Source organism: Chroicocephalus ridibundus, chromosome 19, assembly GCF_963924245.1.
Source record: "Chroicocephalus ridibundus chromosome 19, bChrRid1.1, whole genome shotgun sequence".
Lineage (NCBI taxonomy): Eukaryota > Metazoa > Chordata > Aves > Charadriiformes > Laridae > Chroicocephalus > Chroicocephalus ridibundus.
This window is the reverse complement of record NC_086302.1, coordinates 5,719,517-5,732,764: the sequence shown is the minus strand read 5'-3', so window position 1 is coordinate 5,732,764 and position 13,248 is coordinate 5,719,517. Positions and strand designations below refer to the sequence as shown.

Here is a 13,248-nt window from a genome sequence, read left to right as displayed (position 1 = left end):
TGGACTTCTACAGCCGCACCATCCCCTTGTCACCCGCCGGCAGGGCCAAGCTGCAGCTCTGGGACACGGCCGGCCAGGAGAGGTTCAGGTGAGGTGGGGACACAGGGGAGGGGGACACGGCCCCCACGCGGGACCCCAGCACCCAATGGACTCGTCCCCCCCACCCCGGGGTGGGTGTGAAGTCCCCGGCTGGGCGTGCGGGGACGGTGACGCTTTAGGGGACGGTGGAACCCTGCGGTGAGCTCGGGGAGAAGCTGGAGCTGGTTTTGGGGAGCGGCCAAAGGAGCAGGGCTGGGTGCTGCTCCTGGGGTCCCACTCTTGGCGTCCTGGTCCTGGGGTGCTGTTTCTGGGGTGATGGTCCTGGTCCTGGGGTACCAATCCTGGGGTCACAGTCATCATCCTGGGGTCCCAGTCCTGGGGTGATGGTCCTGGTCCTGGGGTTCCAGTCCTGGGGTCCCGGTCCTGGGGTCCCGGTCCTGGGGTGCTGATCCTGGGGTCCCGGTCCTGGGTCCCAGTCCTGGGGTGATGGTCCTGGTCCTGGGGTCCCACTCCTGGGGTGCTGGTCCTGGGGTCCCAGTCCTGGGGTCCCACTCCTGGGGTGATGGTGCTGGTCCTGGGGTCCCACTCCTGGGGTGATGGTCCTGGTCCTGGGGTCCCATTCCTGGGGTCCTGGTCCTGGGGTGCTGGTCCTGGGGTCCCAGACCTGGGGTGCCAGTGCTGGGGTGCTGGTTCTGGGGCGATGGTCCTGGTGCTGGGGTACCAATCCTGGGGGCCCAGTCTTGGGGTCCCGATGCTGGTCCTGGGGTTCTGGTCCTGGGGTGCCGCTGGGCTGGGGCCGGGTGATTCCCTCCTTGATTGCATCAGGCCGGAGCCGGGAGTGTGAAAGAGGCTCGAATGGAGCGCGAGGGGCTGGCGAGGCAGGAGCTGTGGCTGGAGCCGGGGGGGGGGTCCCGCGCTGCCCCCATCCATGGGAGCCTCCTGGGGGCCCCAGGTTGGTCTGGGTGTGCCCTGTCTCTGCCCTGTGCTCAGCCCCATCGGCACCCACGCCTGGGTGCTGCCCCGTCCCCACCGCACCCCAGCTTGGGGTGGGGGGTGAGAGGGATCCCCGAGCCCCTACAAAACCCTTCCGGAGCTCCCCGGTCTGGAGGGGGGGGGATGCTGAATGGAAAATTGGGGTGCAGATGGTCTGGGCAGGTCTCCCCTCCCTGCTCCTGAGGTCCCAAAAGTCCCCCGAGTCCCATCCTGGAGCGGTGGGTGCAGGGGCTGGGGGGTGCCGGGGTGTCCCCCAACCACCACCACCCCCCCCCCCGTGGTGTGCCCAGGTCCATCACCAGGTCCTTCTACCGGAGCGCGGCGGGGGTGCTGCTGGTGTTCGACCTCACCAACCGCGCGTCCTTCGAGCGCGTCCCCGAGTGGCACCGCGAAGCCGCCGGGGACCGTCCCCCCGCCTTCGTCCTGGTGGGACACAAGTGTGACCTGGTGGCCCAGCGAGCCGTGTCGGCGGAGGAGGCCGGGCACCTCGCCGCCAGCCTGGGCATGGTGGCCTTCGTGGAGACCTCGGCCCGCGGCAACCTCAACGTGGAGCTGGCCTTCCAGACGCTGGCGGGGGGCATCCAGCAGGCGCTGGGCCGGGGGGGGGTCACCCCTCACCGGGGCTGCGGTGGCATCAGGCTCATCCCCAGCCGCAGCCGCCCCCGGCCCCCAGCGCGGGGGGAGCCGCGGCAGCGCTGCCAGTGCTGATGGGGACGGGGCGGGGGGACACACAGGACCCTCCACCCCTGCCCTTTCGCAGGGGTGGAGAGATTTGTGTGTGTCCCCCTGCCCTTGGGTGATGCACGGGGCTTCGTGTGTGCCCCCCCCCAGCCCTTGGGTGATGTGCGGGGCTTTGTGTCCCTCCCCCAGGTTTATTTCCAGCTTTGATTTGGGGGCTCTGAAAAAATACTAAAATACTGCTCCCCCGCAGGAGTGTTTTTAATAAACTTGAGGCTTTTCCACATTAAATAAAGGCTGCGGCGAGCGCCGGACCCCTCGCAGGGCCACGCCACCGTGCTCAGCTCAACTCATGACATGGGTGAGATGCTTTGGCGGGGGGGGGGCTGGGTTGCCCATGGGGTGAGACACCCCCCAAATCACTGTGTCACTCAGGCCTCGTGTCCCAGGGCCACCCCCTTGGAAAATGGCACCAGGAACCCCCTCCCGGAGTGCTTCCAGCTGGATGGAGCCGAGGAAAAAGGGATGAAAGGGGTTCCAGAAGGGGCCAGCCAGCAGCCATGGCGGGCGGGAACGCCTCCTGGGTGGAGGAGCCCGGCGCTGCCTGCCCGTACAGGCGCCCGGCGCGGGGGCGGCGGGTGACGGAGGCGCCGATGGAGCCGCGGTGGCAGTACCAGTTCCGGGTGATCATGCTGGGGGACTCGACGGTGGGGAAATCCTCGCTGCTGCGGCGTTACACCGAGGGCGTCTTCCTGGACGCCGTCAACCAGACGGTGGGGGTGGATTTCTACGTCCAGTTCGTGGAGCTGGAGCCGGGGCTGCGGGTGAAGCTGCAGTTCTGGGACACGGCCGGGCAGGAGCGGTTCAGGTGGGTCCGGCTCCGGCCATGGGGCAGGGTGGGGAGGGGGTGATGGAGACGGGTGTGTCCCGCCCCCCCCCCGGGATTTGGGGTGGGATGGCGAGATGTTGTGATTCCCAACCCTGGGCAGGGCCTGGATGGGGCTGTGTTCCCCCCCACCCATGCCCTATGGGTGAGGAACCACCGTGCCCCACACCGGGCAGGCTGCAGGGACCCACGTGAGCCAAAGCCAAGGCTGTTTCCATGGAAAGGAGCCCTCGGGGTTGCCTTGTAAACCCTTGCTCCAGCTCCAAAGGGAGTACGGGACCCCCCCCAGCACCCCTCTGCCCCCCTCCGTCTGCGGCGGGCTGGGGGAAGAGGCTCGGAGCCCACAGGGCTCGGCTGCCGGGAGCCTTCACACCCCACCGCCCCACACCGCCAAGGCTGCCCGCGCCGGCCAGGCTGGCGCTGGGGACAGGGGGACTCTGGGGGGTGGCTGCAGGGGACGGGAGAATGGCAGACCTAGGGCTAAAGGGGACAGCCGAGCTCTGGGGCCATGGCTGCAGGGGACAGGAGAGCTCCAGGGACACAGTTAAAGGGGATGGGAGAGCTCTGGGGACAGGAGAGTTCCAGGGACATGGCTGCAGGGGATGGGAGAGCTCCAGGAGCATGGCTGCAGGGGATGGGCAAACTCAAGGGACATGGCTCCAGGGGATGGGAGAGCACCGGCGACATGGCTGAAGGGGATGGGAGAGCTCTGGGGACGGGAGAGCTCAAGTGCCATGGCTGCAGGGAACGGGAGAGCTCCAGGGAAACGGCTCCAGGGGATGGGAGAGCTCAAGGGCCATGGCTGCAGGGGACGGGAGAGCTCCAGGGAAACGGCTCCAGGGGATGGGAGAGCTCAAGGGCCATGGCTGCAGGGGACGGGAGAGCTCCAGGGACATGGTTAAAGGGGACAGGAGAGCTCCGGGGACATGGCTCCAGGGGATGGGAGAGCTCCAGGGCCATGGCTGCAGAGGATGGGAGAGCACTGGGGACTTGGCTGCAGGGAACGGGAGAGCTCCGGGACCATGGCTCCAGGGGACGGGAGAGCTCCAGGGCCATGGCTGCAGGGGACGGGAGAGCTCCAGGGCCATGGCTGCCGGGACCAGCCGAGCTTTGGTGGCCGAGCAGGGGCAGAGATGCTCAGACCACTCGCTGGCACACCAAAAGGGACGATTCTCCTCGCTCTTACAGTGGTTTGAGCGCGGTGTGCGGCTGCGGAGGGCAGGACCCGGCCCGGGCTGCGCTGCAGGTGGGGGAGCTGCTGCCCAGGGCAGCCCCGGGGGCTCCTCACCCCGTTTCTCTTCCCCCCCCCCCCCAGATCCGTGACTCGCTCCTACTACCGTAACTCGGCCGGGGGGATGCTGCTCTTTGACCTCACCAACCGCGCGTCCTTCGAGAGCGTCCGGCAGTGGCACCGGGAAGTGACGGACACGGTCCAGCCCTTCCGCATCGTTTTCTTGCTGGTGGGGCACAAGAGCGACCTGGCCGGGCAGCGGCGGGTGGGCAGGAGGGAGGCGGAGAAGCTGGCGGCCGCGCTGGGGGTGCAGTACGTGGAGACCTCGGCCAAGGACGCCAGCAACGTGGTCCAGGCTTTCCAGATGTTGACCGTGGCCATCTACCAGGCGCTGCAAACGGGGCGGCTGGCTGCCACCGAGGCGTGGGACGGGGTGAAGTGCAGCATCCCGCTGCCGGCGTCGCTCAAGGCTCGGGCGCCGGAGAAGGAAGAGAAGCGGAAAAAATGCTCGTGCTAAAACCGGGGACACCGGCAGCCTGTCCTCGGGGGGGGCTGGGACACTCCGGGCTCCGCGCAGGGCGTGAGGCAGAGGTGGAGCGGCTGGCGACGGCTGGGGCGCATTAAACACCCCCTGTTCACCCCCGCGCCTGCCCGTGTTTTCCTGGGAAAGGGGAAGCGGCCGGCGCCGAGGCTGCCCAGGGGAAGGGTGAAGTCCCCAGGCAGGACAGGTTCGGGGGCTGCAGAGAGGTTTGTGTCCCCCCTTTCCCCTATTTTCTCTCCAAACCCCTTTCTGCAAGGCTGCGTCCACCCCCCCCTCCCAGGGAGAGGAACCACAGGTCCTCCCGGCACCCCATGTCCTGCCTCGGATCAGCATTGATCCGAATCCCCTTTCACCGCCCGACCCGTTCGCTCAGAGCTCGGGAGGACAAAGCGCCCTGGTCTGAGCGGCTCCTACGGCTCCCCCGAGCTGGAGCAGCCACTGAACAACCCCACGTCCCCCCCCCAGCAGCAGCCGAGCGTGGCCCCGGGCACCCAGACAGGCCTCGGCTGCGTTTACCGCAGTCCTTGGGCTCCGCAGGGAGGAGGAGAGAGCAGCCGTACCGGTTTCTGAACTACAGCCAAGGCGGTTTCCCCCGTAGCCCCGGCTGGAGCTGACGTTCACCACTTTGAGCAGAGCAGGCAGGAACAGGCAGGACGACGCGGCGTTTCTTGATGTCCCAGGTGAGGAGAAAACCCGGATCGCCGTGATTTCTTGTCCTCAGTCACCCTGTCCCACTCCAAGCGATGGGCAAACTCCTCACCCCGGGCTGGAGGGGGAGGGAAGGCGCCGTCCCAGCCCCATCAGCGCGGCAGAGGCGGCCAAATCCATCCTTCCACTCCCTCCAAAGCCCAGGGCAGGAGACCTCGGAGGCAAACAGCAGAAACCAGGCAACGGGGAGGCCGCCCATGGCACTCGCGCTCCCTCCCCGCACTGTTTGGAGAGCACGAGGCCGCGCGACGGGTTTAGATTAATAATTTCTTTATTCATGTAAAACAAACGCAAGTATTTATATAAACACTGACATTACAAAGTACTGGAGCAGGTAGGGGCAGGAAGAAGGAAACAAAAACCTCTACAGATGCTTCTAATACTGTCCCACACAAGATCAAAATGCTCTGTCCCTTGGATAATCACTTATACGATAAACCACTTTCAAGTCACAAATAAAAGTCTTTGTTTTGAGATACGTTGCGCTCTTTAGGGGCAATGAGGAAGGGGGCGTAGAATGTTTTTGGCAGATCTCCTCATAAAGTCAAGATATTGCTGCACCGTTAATAAAAAATATATGCTTCTCTGTAAAGCATTAAAAAAAATATCCCATGGATGGCATCGTGGAGGCTTTAGTGGAGAGGCAAATATCCCAAAATGCACTGGCGTCTTCTCCCGGCTCTTCCCAGGGGCTATTTCTTGGTAGTTTTGCGAATCAGTGCCATTCTCTGTAAGAAGAAAGAGAAAAACGTGGGAAGCGGAGCGTCTCAGACAAGGTTCCTGCAAAACAACCTGCAGGAACAAGGGATGTCGGGTTCTCTCCGGACACTGCCTGACTTGTTTCCACACAGGTCTTTCAGGTCTGTTTGAATGTTAATGGGGTCCCAAGCTGGAGCCAGAGGAAAAGGAAGCGTCTGTGCTCCTCTCCCTGGCACGCGGGGCTGGAAAGTGAAACACCGACACGAGCGAGGGGCAACGGGATTAAACAGAGCAGGGGATCAAACCCCACTTCAGGGCCTCCCCGCTGCTGCTGCGGGAGCTTCAGAGGGGAGATGCTGGGAGGGCTGGAGCCCCTCTGCTGTGGGGACAGGCTGAGAGAGCTGGGGGGGTTCAGCCTGGAGAAGAGAAGGCTCCGGGGAGACCTTCCAGTCCCTAAAGGGGCTCCAGGAAAGCTGGGGAGGGACTCTGGAGCAGGGAGGGGAGCCATGGGACGAGGGGGAACAGGTTTACACCGCAAGAGGGGAGATTTAGATGAGATCTTGGGAAGAAATTCTTGGCTGTGAGGGCGGTGAGCCCCTGGCCCAGGTTGCCCAGAGAAGCTGTGGCTGCCCCATCCCTGGAGGGGTTCAAGGCCAGGCTGGACGGGGCTTGGAGCAACCTGGGCTGGTGGGAGGTGTCCCTGCCCAGGGCAGGGGGTGGCACTGGGTGGGCTTTAAGCTCCCTTCCAACCCGAACCATTCTGTGATTCTATGCCGTATCCTCCATAAACTCCAACAGCTCCTGCAGGGCAGCTCCTCCCTGGCTCCGACCGGACACTTAAAAAGCGATGGCCCAATTCAGCAAAAGCAAAATTAAGGGTAAAAATCCCCAGAGCCGCCCAGCTCCAATCTACAGCTGCGATCCCAGGACAACGGCGTGCTCTCTGACCGTCCCAGGCCCTTAGCCTTTTTGCAGCTGTTGAAATTCTTACGGTGGTGAGCAGCCCAGAGTCGCCGGCAATGTGTTTTCAGTCCCTTCTGCACAACAGAGCACACGATCTGCCAGGGGGCAGCTGACAAGCGACTGCCTGCAGCTCTCAGCTGGTTTTTAACCCTTCCAAGCTGGGCTGCCCTTCAGAGAGCGAGCGCTGCTGCTGCTCTCAGGGCACAGCCGGCACTGCACCACCACAGAGGAGCCAGAGCAACCTCAGTCCTCTCCACGCAAACAGACAAGGAGACTCTGGAAGTTATTCCAAGCCCAAACCACTTGGAAGAGGCTACAAATTCACGTTGTGCCAGGAGTCCAAGGCCACCCTCCCCGTATCAGCCTTCTACCATGCAATTCTCCGTGTTACTGAGGGCTCCTTACCTGTTTGTGAGCTTCTGTAGTGCAGGCTTTTTTGTAGGGCCTGATTTCTTCCGAACCAAAGCCCGGGATCCACATGTTCCACTGACGCTCTGGAAGAGAGAGAGCGCAGGTCAGCACACCCCAACCGCCCACCGCAGGAGCATCCCTCGTCACCACAAACATACCGGCAGCACGTCTGCCCGGAGCCGGTGCTAGAGACGTGCTGGTGAGCTGTGTTCCAGCTATAAAAGCTTCCCAATAGCAGAGCAGCAGAGGGCTGCACAACATTAAACACGGTAAAAATGCAGTCCCCTGTGGCAGGGACCTTCCAACACCGGGTGATGGACAGCTAAAAATTGCAAAATTTGGAGAAGGGACGGTGAGGGGCAGCAGACACCTCGTTCACCCCCTGATTATTAAGCCATTATTCAATGGCGATGAATCTGTAGCTACTCACAGGTTTCCACCCCAACGCCGCGGCCGTGCCCCGAGTTCAGGGCACGAGCCCAGCTCTCAGCAAAGGGGGGAAAAATTAAATCACCCACCGAGATGCAACTGGACGTCTTTGACTTCCAGGGTGTTCGACTTGCGATGCCGCGCAAGCTGGCAGGCGGCCGTCACCACGCTCTCTATGAAATCATCGGCGATCTGCAACAGCATCTGTAGCAGACCAAGGACAACAACCAGTATTATCAGTGCCAAGCAGCTGAAATTATGCAGAAAGTATGAAAATTGAGACGCAGAAGCTAGGATTTCAAAGGTGGTTGCTACAATTGCCGTTTTAAAACTCTTTTTGACACCGAGACACAGAGACAGACACGGATAGCTGAAAGCTGCAGCGAACATGAGAATATGGCAGCTTTATATGAACCAACCCTCCCTGCCTCGGACAAAGGGCCGCCGGGGCGTGAAAAATCCCAGATTAGCTCTTTTTGCAGCCCCTGCCATGGGTCGATACTTACTTCCTCCACGTCTTCATCCAGCTGCTCATTCGGATCGACCTCACGCACCAGGTCCTGCAATTTCTTCTTGGTTAAAACCTGGGCGCGGGGGAGAAGAGGAACAATTTATTGCCCTATTTTAGCAAAGCAGCTGCTCACGCAGCGCAGCCATAAAAGACCTCCTCCCCCACCCCCACCCCCCCTCCGAGGCCCAAAACACATGTGTTGACACAGCGTATCAGCTCAGGAATGGCAGAGATAAGAAATATCAGGCGTTAAGGAGTTATTTTCAAGCCCCTGTGGTTGCTCTGACCGGAAAGTGGAATGCAGCAGGCCAGGATAAATAAGTCTCCTGCACCAAACTGGCACTGAAACACCACGAGGCTGCGGGCAAGAGGGGACAAAGGCAGAACTAGAAGTCTTAAGGGGCAGAGAGCAAGCGCAAGCAAACTATTCGTGACCAAATGAAGTACTTCCATGGCTCTAGCGCTTATCACCTTTAGCGTTTCAAATGGAAAACACGAGATACGAGAGCGCTGGGTTATTCTAGGGCAGAAGGCAGCACCCTCTCAGCCCAAACGTGGCAGGGAGCAGAAATTATACTGCTGCCGAACAGCAGCGGGGGCCCTAGTTAGTCTTATTGGGTATGGATGAAAGTTGTCACCACTGATCCCTCGGCCTGGTGAGATGAACCAGACACAGGCGGGAAATTCCTGCCCTTCCTGGTGCCCTTACACCAACGGTGAAACTGCTGTGCGTGTGTTTGTGTCAGGGCGTTTGTACTCTTCCCAGAGCGGTCACGGTGCCAACGAAGCCCGCAGAGAGACCAGGGTGCGTTCCGGGAGCACTTGCTGGGCAGCAGCATATTTTACGCATGTCAAAGGCTCGACACCAACAAGCAAACACGCAACTCAGCAGCTCCTGGCACCGATGCTGCCTCTCGCACCATCCCCGTAAGACAGAGGCTACAAACCTGCACTTCTATTTCTCCCACGTAAACCACATTTAAGAATTTCCCAATTATGCCCCCAAAATACATTCTCCTGAGACCGAAAAAACCTCTACACCTACAGCGTCCATACCCCATCCAGCCTGAAGAGAAGAAACACATGAAGACGTTTGCTCGCTCCGTAACTGATACTGTACTAGACATTATGTTTTTGCTGATAGTTTAAGGAAGGAATTAAGCCGGGGCAGGTCTGAGCATCTCCCCCATTGTCCTAAAATCGGGGATGAAATTACCTGGTTGCTTTCAGGACTGAGCCGTCCTCCTCCGCTGGGCGTCCCCGGCATCTTTGCCACGGTGGTGCTGTTGGCCATGGAGCTCTGCGGGGGAGTGCTGGCTGGTTCTGGCTTTATGGAGGAGAAGTTGGAGAGGTTGATCAAGGTAGAGGGGCCAAACTGGTTCATAATCTGTTGGGCTTTAGCTTTTAGATCATAAAGCTTATCTAGGTCCTGCTTCTTCTTGGGGTTGTGGGGACCCAAACCAATCAACTGGAAAAGGAAACAAAAGCCAGAGTTAGCAAACAGAAAGAATTCAACAGGGTGATCACATCTTTGGTCAGAGTGAAACCGTAGTGTCCTGACGGGGCCCAGAGGTTTACAGAGGACTGGGTCTCTCTGGCCACAGCAAGAAGGGACGAGCAATGTTTAGAAGACGAGAAAACATTCCCTGTTATATGGAATATGAAGTTTGCCACAAGAAGGACAGCGGCTGCACGCCGCGCACTGACAAGAGGCAGCACCTCTGCAGTGGCACTGACCCGCCTGCTCCTTCCTTGGGATGAATCCCATGCGCGTGTCCACCCCTCGCCCTCCGGTCAGGGCCTTTCGGAACACATTTCACTTGGACCACAAAGAGCTTCCAGGAAAAGAACATGCAAAGAAGATTTAACTAAAGGACACGGCTTGCTCCTGCGGCAGCGATGCAGGGGAACGGAACAGCAGGCACAGCGTTTGGGTTCTCATCTCCACGCTCCATGGGCCTGAGAAGAAGACAGGGTTCAAGCTCCCTTGGGTGTCCGCCACAGGGTAGAGGTCTCGGTTTTGGCAACACTTCAAGCCTGACCCACAGCGATCCCTCGATGGCAAGCTTGTATCAGTTCGGTTTTGGTTCTGAGAGCACAAGTCTGGGTAACTCAGAGGTAACGTGACAGAGAAACACACGCAGACACCCACACCTTCGATTTGTTCTTCCCACACCGGGCAACCAACAGCCGCAGTAAACGAAGCCAGGTTTACTGAGCTGTTAATGGTGAACCAGAAGTGAGTTGTGGCAGCTTAACTGGTTACCCAGATCTTCCAGGTTCACCCTTTGGTGCCGACGTTGTTCAGGTTACTGGCCACCGAGCTAACACACAGACTGACTGGCAACTCCTATATTTCATGGCTGGAAGGCTCTAAAACCCCCCGACTGATGAAGCTTTGCTCTGCCTTTACTGCTCTGTGAGAGAAAACTCATCCAAACCCTGGGCCTTCCACCCCCACAAGCGGTGTGGGCAGCAGTGACAGGTCTGTCACGTGAAAGGAGCATTTAAGGAACGGTTTGATGTAAAAGCCCCTCACTCAGCGGCTGCAGCAGCTGCCGTTGCGCCCAGAGACGGGCGAGAAGCAGCCGCTGAGAGCAGACGCCTCCTCTGAAAAGCCCACACGTTCCAGGGTGAACTTACACATGAGAGAAGAGGAGAGTTTGTTTAAACAGCTTTACAGCACGTTCACGTACAAAGCGATGAGCGGAGCGTCTGCCACCTGAGCTACAAACACGTTTTCCCTTCATCAGAGCAAGCTTTGTTAGTCTGGATTAATTCATACCAAAACACAAACCAGAAATCACACAGGAGTACTTAGAAGCGGCTGCTTTAGTGCTTCATTCTAGGGCACACTCATGCACTGCCGCACCTACAGACACGGAGCCCTTTTAGGAGGATTTATATCCAAGACACATTTCTGTAGCGCCCTCAGCAAGTTCCTAGCTCAATTTTAACTAATTAAAGATGGAAAATCATTACAATCACACCCTAAAACCCCTCAGATGGCATTGCTGGACGAGGAGCTCAGCACAAGATCAGGATTCAGTGTGCTAGTCTTGCTTTTAGCTCAGGCTGATCACCCCAACACCTCACTTTACAAATCCAGAAAGCAGGAATTCTTATCCACCATGCAGGGGAGAAAGCTCCGAAATCCTTGGGCAGAAAGCACTTTATTAGCATAAAGTCGCTTTGTTCGTTTATTCACGGATCTTATCGCACCCCTTTGCGTGCCATTAAGATCACCAAACGCAAAACTAATGGGATGCGCAGATTCCCGGGACAAATCCCACATGCCGGCCCCGTGGCAAGCCCCCGGCGCTTTACTTACAGCTATCTGAGTGTCTAGATCTTTAATTACATCAGCAACCGCTGTGGGGCCAGTGAACGGAGAGGCCATTTCCCAAAGCCTTCCCAGTACGTCAGCAGTCAGCGATAACCTACTCTCGCTTCCTCCTCTTCCATATAACTCTCATTCCTACAGGAACACCAGATATTTTTTGTATCACCCATTCTATCGTAAGATCGCAAGGGGAAACAGCTTCACGCAAGAGAGGACGCATTGTCCTTACGATGTCGTGAGAGGGTTTATCTATCAGAAGATATTACACAATCACGAGCGTACGCTGCTGCAGAGGACGAGGCATCTCCCAGGATCCTGAAGCAGGAGCAGAAATTTGGCCAAATTCCATTTTTCTGTCAGAAGACAGAGTATCTTGGTATCTGCTGTCAGCAGCGATGCGCAGGTGAGCCCGGCAGCTTCCCTCCGCGGCAGGAATAGGTCTGCTGGCCGCAATTCGCGCCACCGACCTGCTGTAACTCGTTAGCTTTGACAGCCCAGGGTTACAGCTGTAATTAAAAGTCTACATTAAAGCCAAACAAACCTTTTTGGCACATTCCTTGGAATGCCGAGAGCGCTCCCACTTCCATTAAGACATAACGATTTTCACCAAATATTTAAATAGTTTTGCAAAGGACCGTCTGGTGGATCTTTGGTGTCTCTGGGTGTCTCTTTATTGTTAATAGAGAGAAAACTGGGAAAGCTCTTGGGTTTTGCTTTAGTATTATAAATGTGAGAAAAAGCCCTTCCTTACACTGCTCAAGGAAGTATCTGTTACAAGCACTGATCTTTTAGGTGCACTAGTTTAAATGAAACAAATAAGAAAGCCCTTTTTCCCCCCTTGGATGTGTTTGTTAGATGCTGAAGGGTGGCTCAAACCTCCTTCCTCCTCGCCTCACAGCTTCCAGCTTCGCCTTTTACCCCCAAAGCACCAACACTTGGCATCTAGGGAGCCAACAGCTCCACACACGCCGCTCTCAGAGGTTTTCTTCCAGCCACCAGCTTGAGGAGTCCACCAGCCCCATGTCTGCCCACAGGGAACGCCGTTATGGGGCCGAACGAAGCCTGCCCGTGCCAAAGCATTCCCGGGGAGCCGCGGCCAAAGCCATGGGGAAGAGCCAAGGAGACAAGGTCACCGACAGCCGCCCGGAGCCCACGCCAGGGCGGGCCCCGCCTGTCAGGGTTGCGGGGGTCTCCCCTCAGACCCCTGACCGCCACAGGGGTGGGGGTTCTGAACACCGGCTGCAGGCCCGGCCCGGAGAGCGGCGGGCACGGCCTGCCGCGCCCACCCCCGCCTCCCTCCGCCTTTTAGGCGGGTGTAAAGCAGCCGGAGCCTCTCCCCCACCTGGGGAAGGACCCTCCCGAGCTCCCCCCAGCCGTCCCGTACCTCCCCATGACCCGCTGGCGGACCGAGCCACCACCGCCGCCGGCTGCGCTCCCTCCGCTGCGCTCCCCTGAGCCCTTCCGGGGGCACCGCCCGCCACCACCCGGAAACACTTACTCAGCGCCGCCAATCAGGAGCGAGCCCGCCGCGCCCGCCAAAGGCGCTCCCCACCCCCTCGGTGAAGGCGCGGCCGGGGTGGGGGGGACGGACGCCCCAGCATGCCCCGCGCGATTTGCATACGGCGCGGGGGGCCAGCGAGGCGGGGAAACGGCAGTTTTGAGGGGAAAAAAGGTAGAAATGGCGCAAAAGAGCCCGTGAAACGTGAGGAGAAAGAGAGGAAAAATAGGGATGTGGACACTGTGCTCTGAGAGAAACGCGTGGCTCGCCGTGAGGTCGATAGCACCCTGGCGCTTTCCGGTGGCGCCGGGGTGGTAG

At 59.2% G+C, this 13,248-nt stretch overlaps 3 protein-coding genes across 4 annotated transcripts; 2 read left to right on the top strand and 1 right to left on the bottom strand.

The window, feature by feature from the left end:
* Nucleotides 1–102: 102 nt before the first annotated feature.
* Nucleotides 103–2,066, top strand: LOC134525417 (ras-related protein Rab-42-like). Its single transcript, XM_063356265.1, has 2 exons — nt 103–991; nt 1,323–2,066. Exons 1-2 carry the CDS (start codon nt 636–638, stop codon nt 1,738–1,740), a joined length of 774 nt encoding a protein of 257 aa, XP_063212335.1. The 5' UTR covers nt 103–635; the 3' UTR covers nt 1,741–2,066.
* A 1-nt stretch (nt 2,067) lies between these two features.
* On the top strand, nt 2,068–5,184 carry LOC134525414 (ras-related protein Rab-39B-like). The gene is given in 3 exon segments (XM_063356258.1): nt 2,068–2,083; nt 2,086–2,578; nt 3,912–5,184. Coding segments are annotated over 3 exon segments (942 nt in total). The 3' UTR covers nt 4,345–5,184.
* Nucleotides 5,185–5,386: 202 nt separating this feature from the next.
* On the bottom strand, nt 5,387–12,924 carry TAF12 (TATA-box binding protein associated factor 12). Of its 2 annotated transcripts, XM_063356267.1 has the most exons (7): nt 12,817–12,915; nt 11,421–11,567; nt 9,306–9,557; nt 8,085–8,162; nt 7,668–7,782; nt 7,144–7,232; nt 5,387–5,804 (listed from the first exon to the last, which is right to left on the bottom strand). In XM_063356267.1, the coding sequence occupies exons 2-7, from the start codon at nt 11,487–11,489 to the stop codon at nt 5,769–5,771; spliced, it is 639 nt and encodes a 212-aa protein (XP_063212337.1). In that variant the 5' UTR covers nt 11,490–11,567; nt 12,817–12,915; the 3' UTR covers nt 5,387–5,768. The 2 variants fall into 2 exon arrangements, with proteins under 2 accessions (XP_063212337.1, XP_063212338.1); XM_063356268.1 differs by lacking the exon at nt 11,421–11,567 and having other exon boundaries at nt 5,396–5,804; nt 12,817–12,924.
* Nucleotides 12,925–13,248: the final 324 nt, after the last annotated feature.